The following is a 17,725-nucleotide window of genomic DNA, read 5'->3' as shown; positions in this document are numbered from 1 at the left end:
GCTCGTCTGTAGTATATTTGATGAAATTTTTCATCAGTTTCACTCCTTTGCATGTATCCAGAGAAAATCATTAATTTGAAAAGATACACGCATCCCAATGTTCACAGCAGCACTATTTATAACAACCAAGACATGGAAGCAGCCTAACTGTCCAGTGACAGATGAAGGAATAAAGACGCAGTGTGTATATAAGATACATACACACACACACACATACACACAGAACGCCTCTATTTTCACATTATTTTAAGTGCATATTCTTTGGCTTGGGATGTCAAAACTACTACAAACAAATCTCAGAACAAAACTGAACACTGGACAGAAAAGCTGAGATTTTTTAAAATGGCTTACCACTGAGACAGTTCTTGCAAAAGATCTCTTTAAAATATGTACAGGTTCACTGGTTTGCTGTTTGCCCTTTGAAGCACTGCCATCACTAGTTGGAAGTCTGAAGGTAGCAGACACACATAAACTTACATTGGAAAGTTCAATGACATTTTCTTCTCAAATATACATTTTTGCAATAGCAAAGTAAATTAAACATTTAAGTATTTTGTTAGGCAAATATCCCAATATGGGGTTTTTTATAAACATTTTCGATGCTAAGCAAAATTTTTAGCACATAAGCAAAGCAGTTCATCTTCTAAATGCCACCTTTGTAAGGCTGGGTAGTAGAAACTCTCTTCTCCTACTAGACAGCAAACATAACTTATGTTTTCTAGTAATGTTACTATTAAATGCTAGTAACTGTACCCAGGAGTAGACCAAGCAACTAGTAATGTTCAAAATCTACCCATGGCAAATACTGACTAAAACAGATTGCAAAACAGCAAATAAAAATCTCCTCTTGGAAAAAGTGAGGTTATACCATCTAGGTTCTTAAAGAGATTTCTAGAAAAGATATGGAAGAGAGAATCACTGTTCTAAAGCTATTTCCTTTTATATTTACTACTTAAAATAAGAATGTTATTATTTAGTAATGGTTTATATCTATTTAAATTCTTTCATCCAAAAATTATTACAGTAATCTCCTAGAAATAGATGGATACACACATAGGCAATGCTCCCATATATGCCTCAATTCCCATAAAGTAATTAAAATTCTTAAATAATATTAAAATATAATAGTATGTTATATGAACAAGCTATCATTTGATATTTTAATTAAAGGCAGAAACTTTTCAGCAGTAAGGGATTTTCCAATTCATTCTATCACAAGATGAACAAGAAACATAAAACTGTAGAATAAGTCAACTAGGCCTACATAGAAAAGTCCCTAATACTCAGATTTCATTTCTCTAAGATAAATTTCATTAGTTTAAAACATTCTGAAATTGGTGAGAAAATCAAGACTAAAAAAATAAGTCATTAAAATATTACAGGCATAATATAGATAATGTGAATCACTAGTGACATTTTACTAAAATTAACCTTCAGGTAAAAAAATCCTTAAAGATATACAAAACCTAGACGTTTTTGTTCTGTTTCTAATGGTATATTATAATGTGCTGAATGCTTCAAGTAATTTCTCCCTTACTATGTCACATATTTTATAGTAATCCTAGTGCATTATATTAAAAGAATAAACCATGTTAATTAACTATAAATATGCTAAATACCTGTATAATAATTGAGGTATCTGACCAGCATTAACATCTGTGCCATTATTTGATTTCTTTGAACTTTTAAACTGGAAAACAACCCTGAGAAAAAAATAACAATGTAACTAAAAACAACATGATTTAAGATTCATGAAAGGAAATGAAAAACATAACAATCATGTTTTCAAATTTTATGTAACTGAAGAGAAATTCATCCTTCAAGGGAAAAAGTAAAAGTAGAAAGACACTGTTGTGATTTCAGTTCTAGCTCCAAATAGCTTAATGCATTAAATGAAAGAACTGAACCTGATTTGGAGCTACTGCCTGATCCCTCCTTTATGTTAAAGCTCAGCTTCAACTTCAACTTCAACATTTTTACCAAAATATTGATGTTTCAACATACAGTTTGAAATCTATTAAACTAGATACGATATAAACTTTAGCTTAAAATGCTATGATATGCCAAGGTTGAATCAACTGTATATAGGAATAATACAGTACAGGATCAAAAAGATCTCTTCAGTTTTACCATACAATCTGAAAAGGATATGTTAGGATAACAGACTTCATTTCTCTACAACATTCTACTTTGTACATTCAGGAACACAGAATTTATCTCATAAATTAGTCTGCTCTTTTTTTGGTCAGTTCTGAGTTGAATGAAACTATATGAAATATACCCAGTTCAAACAGCTAATGCTCAAGAATGATAAAGAATAAACTGAACTTCTCTTATAAATGATAGCTCTTTCATATGAATCAGAGTACAGAGTAGGCTAGACTTGGAGTCAAGAGACCCCAGGTGGAGATCTGGCTCTGCCACACAGCAGCTGTACAATTTGATGCAAAATTGTTTCACCTTTTGTCTCTTTATTCCCAACTGTAAAAACAGGGCTAATAACCCCTTCACAAAGTTGTTGAGAGCATCAAATGAGATATAATGTATGAAAGCAGTTTATAAACTGGGAAGAACTCTACATTTGAAATTTAAACAGTAAATTTCCCCTTACATTTTATTAAAACTATATCATCTCATATCATGAAAGCTTTGCAATCTGTATTTTCATAAGCACTATCAAATTTTATAGCAAGTATATATTTCTTTTTTCTAGTTTCCAGACTCCTAACTATTCTTGTCATTTTCTTCTATGTAACTTCTAATTTTGGTATAAGGTTTTAAACATTGTAACAGCCAGAAATACATACAAATGCTAAGTGGCAAGAGCAAAGAATATCAGAATATCTTCTCATTTTGTCTTACTTTATTTAGCATGAGATTACACGAATTTAATTTTTAGCTGGTCATATTATGTTCTAGACCTACAAACATTTTTTTTTATCCTACTAAAAGACCTCTGAGCTTTCAAATCAACATTCAACTAACAAAAATGAGAGTTGCTTAAGTAATGCTGAAAACATTCTGCTTACCCATCATCTGTGGTAATAGAGGCTTGTCCGTGAGATCCACAGTCACTGCTGGGTCCTGACACTCGCGCCCAGGCTACATACCACCAGCCTGCCTGCAGGAGGACTGGTTCATCAAACATCATTGCATATTTTTCCCTAAGAGGAAAATCAGAGTGTCAAAGACAAGGCCTCCGCACTTCGTTGGTACAGACATTTACTTTTTAAAATCCTTTTTATAAGCAAAACATGAAATACATTGTATTATAAGATTCTTGTCAAACAACATTAAAAACCCTCTATTTTAAAAAGTCTGGACAGTGGAACAAATTTGAGTCAGCAGGAGTTAGGTGGATGAACTATACAGGAGACTGCTATACAGAGTGAAGTCAGAAAGAGAAAAAACAAATATATATGGGATCAAGAAAAACAGCACTGACGAACATATTTGCGGGAAGGAATAGAGATGCAGATGTAGGGAACGGACTTGTGGACACAGTGGGGGAAGGAGAGGGTAGGACAAATCGAGAAAGTAGCACACACGCACACACACACATGTACACGCACTCTATCATGTGCAAAACAGATAGCTAGTGGAAAGCTGCTATATAACATAGGGAGCCCAGACACACACACACACACACACACAAACACACTGTCATGTGCAAAATAGGGAGCCCAGACACACACACACACACACACACACAAACACACTATCATGTGCAAAATAGCTAGTGGGAAGTTGCTACATAACACAAGGAGCCCAGCCTGGTGCTCTGTGACAACTTAGAAGGGAGGGGTGGCAGGGAAGAGGGAAACTCAAGAGAGAGGGGATATATATATATATATATATATGATTATGGCTGATTCGCATTGTTGTATGACAGAAACCAATAACATTATAAAGCGATTATCCTCCAATTGAAATATACAAATAACAGTTACTTGTGTTATGGTCAAGACATTTTTGTCCCCTACATTGTGAATTCTAAAATGTGCTTTAAAAATATAAAACTTTCATACTAAAATAAGATGACTTTTACATTTCAGTTGCTCAGTCGTGTCCAACTCTTTGTGACCCCATGGACTGTAGCACACCAGGCCTCCCTGTCCATCACCAACTTCTGGAGATTGCTCAAACTCATCTTCATCAAGTCAGTGATGCCATCCAACCATCTCATCCTCTTGTTTTCCCCTTCTCCTCCTGCCTTCAATCTTTCCCAGCATCACGGTCTTTTCAAATGAGTCACTTCTTCGCAGCAGATGGCCTAAGTATTGGCAGTTTTCAACTTCAGCATCAGTCCTTCCAATGAATATTCAGAAATGATTTCCTTTAGGATGGACTGGTTTGATCTCCTTGCAGTCCAAGGGACTCTCAAGAGTCTTCTCCAACACCACAGTTCAAAAGCATCAACTCTTCAGTGCTCAGCTTTCTTTATAGTCCAACTTTCACATCCGTAGCTTTGACTAGATGGACCTTTGTCAGCAAAGTAATGTCTCTGCTTTATAATATGCTGTCTAGGTTAGTCAGAGCTTTTCTTCCAAGCAGCAAGCGTCTTTTAATTTCATGGCTGCAACCATCTGCAGTGATGTTGGAGCCCCCAAAAATAAAGTCAGCTATTGTTTCCACTGTTTCTCCATCTATTTGTCATGAAATGATGAGACTGGATGTCATGATCTTAGTTTTCTGAATGTTGAGCGTTAAGCCAACTTTTTCACTCTTCTCTTTTGCTTTCATCAAGAGGCTCTTTAGTTCTTCTTCACTTTCTGCCATACGGGTGGTTTCATCTGTGTATCTGAGGTTATTGATATTTCTCCCAGCAATCTTGATTCTGGCTTGTACTTCATTCAAGCCCAGCATTTCTCATGATGTACTCTGCATATAAGTTAAATAAGCAGGGTGACAATATACAGCCTTGATGTACTCCTTTCCTACTTTGGAACCAGTTGGTTGTTTCATGTCCATTTCTAACTGTTGCTTCTTGACCTGCATACAGATTAGTCAGGAGGCAGGTAAGGTGGTCTGATATTCCCATCTCTTTCAGAATTTTCCACAGTTTGTTGTGATCCACATAGTCAAAGGCTTTGGCATAGTCAATAAAGCAGAGGTAGATGTTTTTCTGAAATTCTCTTGCTTTTTCTATGATCCAATGGAAGTGGCAATTTGATCTCTGGTTCCTCTGCCTTTTCTAAATCCAGCTTAATCATGTGGAAGTTCTCAGTTCATGTACTATTGAAGCCTGGCTTGGAGAATGTTGAACATTACTTTGCTAGAGTGTGAGATAAGTGCAATTGTGTGGCAGTTTGAACATTCTTTGGCATTGCCTTTCTTTGGGATTGGAATGAAAACTGACCTTTTTCTGTCCTGTGGCCATTACTGCATTTTCCAAATTTTCTGGCATATTGAGTGAGCACTTTCACAACATCATCTTTTAGGATTTGAAAGGCTCAACTGGAATTCCATCACATCCACTAGCTTTGTTCATAGTGATGCTTCCTAGGGCCCACTTGACTTCTCATTCCAGGATGTCTGGCTCTAGGTGGGTGATCACACTATCGTGGTTATCTGGGTCATGAAGATCTTTATTGTACAGTTCTTCTGTGTATTCTTGTCACCTCTTCTTAGTATCTTCTGCTTAGTTAGGTTCATACCATTTTAGGTATCATACCATAGTTAGGTTCATACCATTTCTGTCCTTTATTGTGCCTGTTTTTGCATGAAATGTTCCCTTGGTATCTCCAATTTTCTTGAAGAGATCTCTAGTTGTTCCCAATCTATCGTTTTCCTCTATTTCTTTGCACTGATCACTGAGGAAGGTTATCTTATCTTTTCTTGCTATTCTTTGGAACTCTGCATTCAAATAGATATATCTTTCCTTTTTCCCTTTGCCTTTTGCTTCTCTTCTTTTCTCGGCTATTTGTAAGGCCTCCTCAGACAACCATTTTGCCTTTTTGATGACCTTTAACTGTTATCAAAAAAACTGATAGTTTTTTCAGGAAGACTGAATTTTAAAATAGATTTATTCAACTGAAGTGTTCTGGGGGCTCTGGAATCAGATGGCCTGAGTTCAAGGCCTGGCTTTATAACTCACTAGCTGCGTGATCTTGTGCAAGTTACTACATTCTCTCTGTGACTCAATGACTCAAATTTCCTTATTTGAAAATAGGGATAACAGTAATATCCAGGTCATAGGACTGGTTTGAGAACTGAGTTGAGACAAAGGGTTTGGACTGAGCCTGTCACACAGTAACTACACAAAAAGTTTACTAAATTAGGAGGAAAGAAAAAAAAATGCATCAACAAATAAAGAGAATCTGATATACACCCAAGTTGAAAAGTCCTAGTAACGGAATGGAGGGAATGTGCATTGATTGCAGCTGGGATAGAGAGAACAGAGGACACTAAGGAAGGGGAAGACTGTCCTGAACAGTCTGCAGAGGTCTGAAAGTACGAAACAGGGTACGGAACGGGCAAAGTGTCCAGTAGGATTAGAGCACCAAGACAGATAAAGAAGAGTAATAGGCAGAAAGTTAAAGAGGCTGTTAAAGATTATGGAAGTTCTTTAACGCTAGCCATAGGAATCTGGGCTTCATTAGTAGGCAAATGAAGAAAATCTAGACGATTCTGTCTATATAAAACCATATACTGCATTTTTGACTTATAATCATCTGTTCAAAATAAGATGACAGTGGTATCTTAAGGTTTTACTAAAAATTACTTAATAATTAACCTTCCTGAAATTTCCCTAATTTTCATTCATGGATAACATAAAAGTTACCGGAAAAGTATCTCCCCATATTGGTTAATGCCTAAAGTGAAGAAATAGTCGGAATTTTCTTTAGGTTTACTATTTTGTTCACAAAGTATTATCTATTGAAAGCAAACTCAATGTCTTATCACCAGTTTTAGAAAAGATACATTTTCATTAGCAAAAAGCTTATGAATGCCACAGAAGGTTTTCTTAACATAGTGAGTGGTGAAGGACCATGTGTTACTATTATCATGAAGTTCCATTCATTTCTTTTTCACATCATCCCTGATTTATCATAGCACAGTGCTGAGGTAATTCTTGGGATTGCACAGAAAGACTCATAAAATCTGCCTCTCTTTTATGTAACGAAAACTTTAAAAGCAAGCATCCTGATTCTGGCTACTCCTGAGGTTTCAGTAAAGCCGGCCACCTCTCCAATGGTGCTATAACCAAGCAAACACTACAGGCCCGGTGTCAAGGTGTCAAGAGTATGCAGGTGATCTAAAGGGTGGCCCACTGTGACTACTGGACATAGTACACATAACGCTACTGGTAGTAAAGAATTGTACCGCATTACTAGAGTAGCATATCAGATGTTCTCTAAGTGATGTATGAAAATATGTGTGCAAAATATACGTATATTTCCATCTCTGTGTAGAAACAGTCAATTTATCTTGTGAAATACAAATATGAAGGACACTCTAGTTTTAATGTACTATTGTTAAAAGCAACACTTAGCACCTAGTACATAACTTAGTTTCTTAAGCATCTGATCACAGATTACTTAAAACTTCCTTTTTAAATCACATCATTCATTTATAATAAACTTGCATATCAAGTACGCAACGATTACAATGAATACTGAAGAGATCTTTACCTAGCAGCACAGTCATAAGCCAAGACATCCGTCTCTGCAAGAAGGTCTCCGTCAGTTTCATGATCGCCTCCATCAGGACCTAACTCAAACAGCTGGGGAAAGGAGAAGAGGTCATTGTGATCACAATCACGTAAATCTGCTGAATAACGTGCTTATAATCTTGTGTCTTTAATATACACTGGAGATGACAACATGTAAACGAGTGCCAGCTTAAAAAAAAATCTTATTTAGTGAAATAAACAAATCTATATATCTAAATTAAGAAACATATACAATGTCTTATGGTCTATATTAACCTCAGTTTTTCTTGCTTTATATATTCACCTACTTATATCAAATGCTCCAAAAATGTCCTTTACCAGATATAATAAACATCTGAAGGAGGTAAGAGAACTCTAATTTCTAAGTGAGCTTCCAAATGTAGTAGAATTTTGCCTTAACATGTAACTAGCTATGAGATCCTTGGATCCGGTTTCTTCATCCATAGAAGGGAGATGGAAACACTAGCAGTGCCTACTTCATTGTAACTGTGAGAATTAAAAGAAACGATACTTGTAGAACACTCATATACCACAGCCCCCTCCCCCCCAAAAAAAAGGCTAGAAAAATATTAGCTGATGAACAGCAATAACAGAAGGTAAAGCACTCAGGTTACTCAGTGGTAAAGAATCCATCCGCCAATGCCTGCCAGTGTAGGAGATGTGGGTTCAGTCCCTGGTCAGGGAACTAAGATCCCACCTGCCATGGGCTCCAGAACTAAAAAGAAGCCCTCATGCCACAATGAAAGATCCTACATGCCACAGTGAAGATGCCAGGAGCCACAAAAGACCTGAAACAGCCATAAATTTAAAAAAAAAAAAAAAAAAACCCTGGGATAATCCTTTTTTCCCATGTCTCTCCACCAGCTCTGTATCTATTCTACTGCTGGTACCAAACACTGTCAATGCCACCAGTGTTTCCAGTGTTACCAGCTGAAAGAATTCAATATGAACGAATTAATTCTTCTCTCCTTTCTCTCCTTGTTCTAACCCATAGTCCACAGTTAAAGGTTTTTGCTTTTCTTTAATAACCCATAGTTATCTTTTAAAAATGCATATCTGATTAGAATACTTCTTTAGCCTAAAAGTCTTCAATGGTTTCCCTCCTCGTCATTGTAAATAGCATGATATAAAGGTCCTTAATAACTTGCCCCTATAGCTCTGCTGTTTATGTTCAGCAAATAATTTTGAGCACATACTGTGTGCCAGGCAAGGTGGTAGGAATCAGGCATACAGGGGTACACAGGCAAACAACAAAAAATGGGGGCTGTTGGATGTACAGTTTTAAATAGGCTCATCAGGCAGTGGAGATCTTAAGGTAAAGAAACAGTCAGCCATGCAGGTACGGGAATGAAGATCTGTAGTCAGGGGGAGTAACAGGTGTGAAGGTCCTGAAGTTTGACTGTGCCCAGCATGATTGAGGAAGAGAGGCAGCCAGTATAGCTAGACTGTGGTGAATTAACTAGTATAACATAAGGGCAGAGGGGTGATGAAAGTTAGTTCCGGTGGTGCTTTTCAGGCCCTCGTAAGGCCTGGTTTTTATTCGAATACAAGATGACACTGCAGGAATCTGACAGAGGAGTGGCATACTCTGGTGCTCATTCTAAGAGAATCACTCTGCTCTGTGGAGAGCAGAATGAAGGGAGCAAGGACAGACTAGAGGCTACTCTGTGCTGACCCAAGTGGTCAGGGTTTGGACCAACCTCGTCCTAGGGACAGTTTTCAGAAGTAGTTAGATCCGGGATTGATTTTCGAAGTGCAGCCAAGAATATCTGCTGCTAGAGTGAATGTGGGATGTCAAAGCAAGAGGACAGTCAAGAAGGACTTCAAGATTTTTGGCCTGAGCAACTGGAATAATAAAGTTAATTCTATTGTGAGTCCATTAAATGGGATGGGGAAGGACAACAGAATAGGAGGTTTAGAGAAGATGGCAGAAGCCTGGTTTTGAGTATGTTACACCCCAAATACCTGTTAGCTATCCACATGGAGATGCAGAGTAGGTAGTTGTATAAATGACTTTGGAGGTCTATTAAGTGTAAGAGTGATAAAAAGAAAAACACTTAAAGCCATCAGGCTGGATCACTGTGGGGTGACTAGACTTTAAAAAGATGTTCAAGACTTTGAGTTCTGGCACCGCAACATTTACAGATCAGGAAGATGATGAGTAACCAGCAGGAGACTAAGAAGAGCAGCCAATGAGACCAGAGCAAAGCGAAGCCTGGTGTTCTGGGAGCCATGTGAAGAAACTGTATCAAAGAAAAGCTCAACCGGATTAAATTGTGTTGACTGAGGCAAGGAAGATAAAGACTGAGGCTACAGTAGCATCTAACTGAGAAGTTTTTTATGAAGCCTGCTATTGAAATTAAGGCATAAACAAGTTTTCTCTTTCTCAGATAATGTGACAACAGAACATTCAAGCTATCAGTGAATTTTTAAAGACTTAAAGAATCTTAAAGAGTAGATCCTTTACTTAGTGTAACAGTTGGCCCTTTCTGACATGTATAGTGCAGTAAACTTATGACTCCTGATTGGTTTTTGACTCTCTACCAGATGGAATCCATCCCCTTACTCACTTCATCCCTGGTCCCCATATGTCTGTGGTGATGATGTATGTTTACATAGCATCTGGTGATATAAACGCTAAAAAATTTTAAAGTCACATCAAAATGCCCCTGTATCTTGTCATTAAAATGGCTACAAGAAAGTAGACACAGAGAAAGGTACACAGAAGATTGAGATTGACTGTTAATGCCTTTTTCAACCTAAAATTATTGACAAATCATTTTCTATTTATTTTACTCCTTTTTAACTTGACTTCTGAATTTTTCATGAGTTAATGATTTATTATTACTCTATTTGATTGTAGCAATGCTTCCTCAGGTCCTTTATTAGAGGAGGTATTCTATAAATTAATAAATCAAGTTAAAATCATTATCTTCAAACACAGAGAACAACAGTGTGAATGGACTGCTTACCTTAATTTTAGCAGTATATTCTCCTCTACCTCCAAACAGACCAAGACCACCAAGTAAAATATCGGTGTCGGCACTAAAACGTATAGCTTCCACGGAGTGAGCAGAGTAGCCCCAGCCCCCTCCATGACCTAAAAAGACGCAAATGATAATTTATATTTTAAAACATCCATATAATTCATTTATAAGACAGTATTTCCTCAACATAAATGTACATACTTTCAAACCTGTTTACTACACTATAATCTTCTTTGGAATAAACCTTCATCACTGCTTGAGTTTCCTCCTCTGTGCTCGCAACACCCATTTTTAAATCCTGCATAGTTGCCAAGGTATCAAGACAACCTAAAATCAAACAAACGAAAATTCAACTGCTTGAATGAACACTTCCCCTAGTATTCGTGATATCTGAGATGCTGGAGGCGATAAATTAAAACAGCAAACTCTAAATGTGCTCAACAAATTTATACCATGCTTCAATATTTCATGGAAGATACTTAAAACCAATACAAATTACCCTCTGCTTGCGTAATTATCATATTTAAATATATGCTGTATGACAATGTTTCGTGCAAAACTCTGAAAAGTTGCAAGAGCTTATTTGAGTCCTTACAAGGTCTGTCATTTATCAAACTCTATGAATCACTTCAGATTGATTCTTTTTTTCTTCTTAACAATGATTAAGACTTCAGATTGATTCTTAAGGTACTACTTGAGGAAGATATAGTAGCCTGAGATAAACTTAATCAGTGCTAGTTTGGCATGTTTACAATGGTTACCAGATGTTGTAAAAGTGCTATATCTCAAATTAATTTATTAGAAGTAAACTTAATGTGCTGTGGAAAACTGTTACGTAAGAAGAGACAGAAGTGGTAATTATAAAATTCATAAATATTTTATAGAATTTATTTTAAAATAATGCATAAAAATTAAACACTGTAATTATATATTTGAATATTTAACCTGCTTCACTAAAGTTTATGTATTAATAGTAAGCAAAAACATTATTTTAAAAGATTTACCTGTTAGGAAAATTATATTCAGGGCTGCTTTATATTTGGGAATATATAAATCTTTCATGGTGTTGGTCTAAGTCTAATGTACTTTTTTCTGTAGGAGAAACCTTTTAAGTTAGATTAACCTTTTAAAGTTAGATTTAACTTATTTTGCACCTAGCACATTATTATTTAACAAACATGACAGAATGATACACAAATTTAAAGACTCTTTTAAAAAAAACTCTTCAGGACACATTAAGGAAAATTAGTTGATGATCAGACACCAGCCCTACCTAAAATGTGCAAAGCTGCGTGAGAGCGGGTGGTGAGAGCCCTCGAGCCCGTCGGTAAGGCCAGCTCGGGACTCAGAATGCTGCATCGGGACTGCATGTCTGCTGCAGAGGGAAGTCGGGCATCGGCAACCACCGCGTTGTAACACCACAGTTCTCTAGTGCTTGGCCGAAACCTTTCAAGGAAAAGATTACAGCACCTCAACATACAGTTTCATTTTTAAAAAACTTATTAGGCAAAACTGATGACACAAAGAGAATAATATAGCCAGCTTAAACAGGACAAAATGTAGCTCATTACTTTCCATATCTGAGCTAAAAATATAAAATGATTTATGTCACCATAAAAAATTTGAGCAAAACAGCAAATATGTATCACATTATTGCATGATAATAGAGCAAGAGTATATTTTAAAGTCTAATGTGTACTTAGAAATATAAAACTTTTGCACAGCAAAACTCCATTAAAAAAAGTATAAAGTCAAAAGAAAATATATGAAACAAACACGAGACTGAACAACAATATCCATAGTGGAGAGGAACTCCTGCAACCCAACAAGAGATAATCCAAACCAAAAGTGGGCAAGGGACACAGAATGCTGTTCTTTGGAATGTAGATGCTGAATCTTACTAATCAACAGTAAAGCACCATAGAAACTATGAAGAACCCACAATGACATCCTGCCACTATCTCATTCCTTTCATCTCTTCCATAACAAAATTCTAAAAAAGCAGTCTCCACTTCTTTTATTTTTTAAACTTTTTTGGGAAAAGCTGTTTTATCAACTACTGAGTTAATGCAAAAGAACAGTAACAAAATATTTTTAAAATAAAGTATGAAGAATAATGACATGATGTACACTAGTAAAAAGAACATTATAATTTATCTATTAAGTGTCCTGTTGCCATCCTCCCTACTCAATTCCTTTCCTTCCCCTTTCAAAAGGAACAAGTATCTTGAATTTCAAAAGTTTATTATCTTCTTGCTTTTCTTTATGGCTTTCCATGTTTGTATCAAAATAGCGTATTATTTAAACTTTGTGTTTTGAACTGTCTATGAACATGATACATACTTTGTGTATTCTTTTGTGGCTTTCTTCCTTCAAACATAAGAATATTCTCACAATTTGTATTTACACAGTGCAATGTGGCTGCAAATTCACTCAATCTCACTGTTGTAAGGGAATTACCTCATGTGACTATATCACAACTGTTTGTCCATTTTATTACTGATAGCAGAATATGAAAACCATTCAGTCTTCTACTATAAAAAAATGCTGCTATGGACAATCTTTTACACAGTTTCTAAAGCACAGGCACAGAAGTACATGGGAAGGAAGAACAAATCCTCATTTTTTACAGCTGGGATGTCTACACAGAAAGCACTGATGCTCTAGAAAATCTCACTCATGTTAGACAGAGCTGACGTTTCAGATCAGTTTAGAAAGGATGATCTCAATCAATGGCACTTGATGATCCAAGCTTACTAAATATATAAGCACTTAAATCCAGCAGTCCCACTTTGGGTACACAGCCAAAAGAACTGAAAGCAGGATCCTGACGAGATATCTGTATGCTCATGTTCAGAGCAGCATTATCCACAATAGCCAAGAGGTGGGAGGAACCCAAACATCCTTTGCTGGGTGAAGGGATAAAGTAAATGTGGTAGAAACATACAGAGAACTACCATCCAGCTTTAGAAAGAAATAAAGAACGCCATCCGGTCACAGGCCACAACATGAGTGAACCTTGATGACATGATCCTAAGTGAAGTAAACTCGTCACAAAATGAATCAGTGCACGACTTCACTTACGTATCTGAAGAAGGCAAAGGCACAGAAACAGAGTAAAAGGTGGCTGTCAGGAGTGGGAGGGAGGGAGAAATAGGTGTTCTCTGCATACGTTTCAGTTTCACAAAGTGAAAATGTTCCAGAGATCTACTGTCCAACAATGTGACTATATTTAACACTACTGAACTGTACACTTAAAAATGATTAAGATAGTACATTTTATGTTTTTTTATCACAATTAAAAATTATTTTTAAACACATACTTAAAAATAATACCCTGCAGAGAATAAATTCTATGAAAATATGAACTGCTGCTATAATTAGCAGCAGTTAATATTATTGGGTTATTGCTTTTTAATTTAATCTATCAATCTGCTACTTGTAGTTTTTATTTATATATAAAAAAAGCAAAAGACATGCATTTTGAGAGGTATCACACAAAATAAACTACACTTAATACTGTGATCCATGGAGGACGTTAGTGGCATTTGGTATGGGGGAGAAAAAAAGACATGGAGAGGGACCACATCATTCTTACTGTTTGTATATTTGCTTCATCTTTTAAAAAACTAGCAACACAGATTCATGTGTCAATTCTGTAAATTTTGAAATGAAAAATAAAACTGCTACTAACATTCATCTGCTCTTTACAGGCATGAAGTTTCTAACTATTCAGGAGAAGCTATTGTTAAGAATACAAAAGGACATAGGCTCGGACAAGAAGGAAAGTCAAAGCAAGCTAATACTGAATCTGCAGCGTCTGTGATGGAGTAAAACGAAGGTACCCTTCTGAAAAACACAACAGACACGAAGCTGCTAGAAGTCAGCATAATGAAAGGAACTCTCCAACTTCCAGCTGTTTTACTGAAACATAGGAGGAGACTGCTCTTCATGTTTTAATCTCTGTTTTGGAATAAGGGGGTAAATGATCAGAGACCTGGCCAGGCATCTGAGATCACCTGTCCCCCTGCTACTACCGTATGTGGAAAAGGCAAGGTTCACCTAACCACATACCACACGTTGCAGTTCTGCTAAGGCTCCAGGGAAACGACTCTAGTTATGTCATTAGAATCTACTCCTACCATTATTTCTAAGTTAGAGAATGCATTTCTATTCTATCAAATGTATCCAGAAACAAATTCCATACTGTCAGCTTTCATTGTATTCTACTAATGCAAATTTACTTCGTTTAAAACTAAAACATATTATAAGGATCATAGAAAACAAAACATCAATTTAAACCTAGGTCCAAAGCAGAGCTCGCTCTTTGGTAACTAAGTCTTGTGTACCAACTTCTAATCAGTAAATAATTGAACACAAAATCCATCTTTACATCATTTGCTTCTCTATCCCTGCCATTTATTTCACTGTGATCACTCTGACTTTGGTTCTCAGGATCTTATGCCATCACAAGAATCACTTTAAGACTACTCACCCCTAGTCTCTTGTTATCTAATCCATCCTGTATATCGCTGCTAGGGAATCTAAAGTGAAGTCGCTTAGTCGAGTCCAACTCTTTGTGACCCCATGGACTATAACCTATCAGCCTCCTCTGACCATGAGATTTTCCAGGCAAGAATATTGGAGTGGGTTGCCATTTCCTTCTCCAGGGGATCGTCCCAACCCAGGGATCGAACTCAGGTCTCCTGCATTGCAGGCAGATGCTTTACCGTCTGAGCCACCAGCACTACTCAATTAAATTCTGGCCTCCAAGTTGCCCCACAAAATGCCCAAATAGATAGCAACCAGGTTGTCAGCAACCTGGAAGCACTGTAACTCCTTCACTTGGAATCATGACTCACAACTGATAGAAAACATGGCCTTTTAAGACCTGGCTGGCTGTTAGAAAGGAAACTAGGAACGACTGCCAACTAAGGCTGGCTGAATAAACAACTCAAGGGAGAAGAAAAAGCAAGTCCTGTGATGTGCCACTCTGGTAAAGGCATGACTGCCTTATTAGTCATCAAAGCTAGAAATCTGGGATAACTCCTTCCTTGACTCATGTATATAAAGCACCACAGTAAATTTTAAACAAATGCAATATAATTTCTTGGACTGCTTGTGTACCTATATCCATCTGTACATTTTTAAAATTCCCAGAGTTTGATAAACCAGTATATTTCTCTACCAACATGGGAATTTTGTTATGTACATTCCTAAAGGGCAAAGTTCATTGGTTTTATTTATTCTGTACTGTCTTTGGCATAATTTCATCTACATAGTTGGTAATAATTATATATTTACAGAACCAAGAAATAGAGTGAATTCTGTACAACACAGATAAGACTGCTGACAGACTAAAAATAATGAACAAGAGAACTCTTGAACATGAAACTGCTCATGATAATGATAGTGACAAAGTCTTCCATCGCACCTTACTACTTGCCTCTGCCCTAAGTTCTTCAATTCTCATGATAGCCTACGAGGTCCCATTATTATCCCTATTTTATAAATGAGAAAAGTAAGGCACACAGAGTCAAAGTAACCTCTCCACAGTGACAAAGAAAGCAGTGTGCAAGTGGGATAAACTTAAGGCAGTCTGGTGCAGAATGCATGCTTTTAACTGCTGCACTATACTGGAGAGGTCCCGGAGAGGCACTGTGATAGCAGGGTAGTTAACAGTTGCACGAGAGTTCTCATCGATGAACAGTCTGCCTGTACATGGCTTTCATATTCCACGAAAGTACAATTTGATCAAAACATATTTATTACCCTGTTTTAAAAATGGAGAAGCTTACCTCCAAATGACATCATACACAGGATCAAGACAGACACCAAATCCTTGCAGGTCCTCTTGTTCAGAGTCATTAAAAGTTTTACAACTCCCATCCACTTTATTTATCAGAAGACACTTAAATGGAGGAGGCTCTGATATAGAAGCAGGTACCAAGCCTTGGGAAAAAAAAATTATGTATTTTAAAGATGCACTACCTTTTTATATTCCCCCAACCTATAAGCATTTCCTGTAAGGTAAGTATTATTACTATCTCCATTTAATAGATGAAGAAACTGAACTAAGACTTAGGGATTAGGTAACCAAAAACCTTTAAATAGCAGAATGTAGACTAAAACCTCAGGATGTCTAAATCCACAACACATGCTCTTAATTTCCACACTAGACCACCCTATAATTATTCATGATATCACAGACACAAGTATAAATTGACACCTTGGTCTCAATGAAACTTTAAAGTCTGATTTATATAATCTTTCATAGCAAAATTCTATCATTTATTTATCAAGAACCAATACAGAAAACTTCCTCTTTCCAATACAGGTTTTATACCATACAATTAGGCTCATATTTCCAATACTCTCTAGTTTATAAACTAGTCTCCTAATAATCCCATTCTTTCAGCGCATACATACATATAAACACAGCCACTTAAAAGCTTCTTTTAAACTTCTTCAAGCAGAAAGAAAACAAAAAGCTACAGGACAACATGTCATAAGAGGGAAAGATGAACCATGCGCTTTCAGGGGTCTTTCAGAGGGAGATTTATTTGTGAGGGGGGAGTGGTATTACCTATAATGTGTTTACTGGCAAAAATTTCTGATGTAGCAAGCACATGAGAATTAATAAGTGCTTCATCAATTCGTAAGAAAGTCTGGTCCCCACTTGCGCCTATCCAGGTAGCTTTCCTTCCGTATTTTGATCCAATGTTAGGCATGGGAGCTGGTTTTGCATTCCAATATGGCACATCCAGAATTGGTCTACCCAGCTGTCCTTTCTAAAAGATTAAATAAATCACATTAACAACATGACTGAATAAATAATTTATAATAATCTATAAAGTTAATGAAACAGTAGACAAAAATAGCACTATGAAACAGTATTCTTCATCAATTGTTGGCTGATTCTTTCTTTAAACAAATGAAATTCACATGAAATTTGGACCAAACTTGTATAAAGAAGCAATTTCTGTTATTCTTAGGCATGCTCCCCTTAATATTAACAAACCACAAAGAATATAGTAAAAAATAATAATGAAGTTGAAATAGG

General features: G+C 36.5%; 1 protein-coding gene across 13 annotated transcripts in view; it reads right to left on the bottom strand.

Moving 5' to 3' along the window:
- Window positions 1–17,725, bottom strand: part of MYCBP2 (MYC binding protein 2) — a 261,465-nt gene that overhangs the window by 124,097 nt on the left and 119,643 nt on the right. For all 13 annotated transcript variants that reach the window (XR_006271202.1, XM_043477949.1, XM_043477938.1 and 10 more), the window contains 9 exons: window positions 17,249–17,453; window positions 16,461–16,614; window positions 11,936–12,108; window positions 10,864–10,989; window positions 10,648–10,775; window positions 7,635–7,726; window positions 3,030–3,164; window positions 1,620–1,703; window positions 352–448 (listed from right to left, as the gene is read on the bottom strand). Coding sequence is in view for 12 of the 13 variants with exons in the window: in XM_043477949.1 (XP_043333884.1) it covers window positions 352–448; window positions 1,620–1,703; window positions 3,030–3,164; window positions 7,635–7,726; window positions 10,648–10,775; window positions 10,864–10,989; window positions 11,936–12,108; window positions 16,461–16,614; window positions 17,249–17,453 (1,194 nt within the window). In the remaining variant the exon portion in view is untranslated. The remainder of the gene's footprint in view (window positions 1–351; window positions 449–1,619; window positions 1,704–3,029; window positions 3,165–7,634; window positions 7,727–10,647; window positions 10,776–10,863; window positions 10,990–11,935; window positions 12,109–16,460; window positions 16,615–17,248; window positions 17,454–17,725) is intronic.

Source organism: Cervus canadensis, chromosome 9 (assembly GCF_019320065.1).
Source record: "Cervus canadensis isolate Bull #8, Minnesota chromosome 9, ASM1932006v1, whole genome shotgun sequence".
In the NCBI taxonomy this organism is placed as follows: domain Eukaryota; kingdom Metazoa; phylum Chordata; class Mammalia; order Artiodactyla; family Cervidae; genus Cervus; species Cervus canadensis.
Note: the sequence above shows the minus strand (reverse complement) of the source record. Positions and strands in the feature narration are given on the sequence as shown.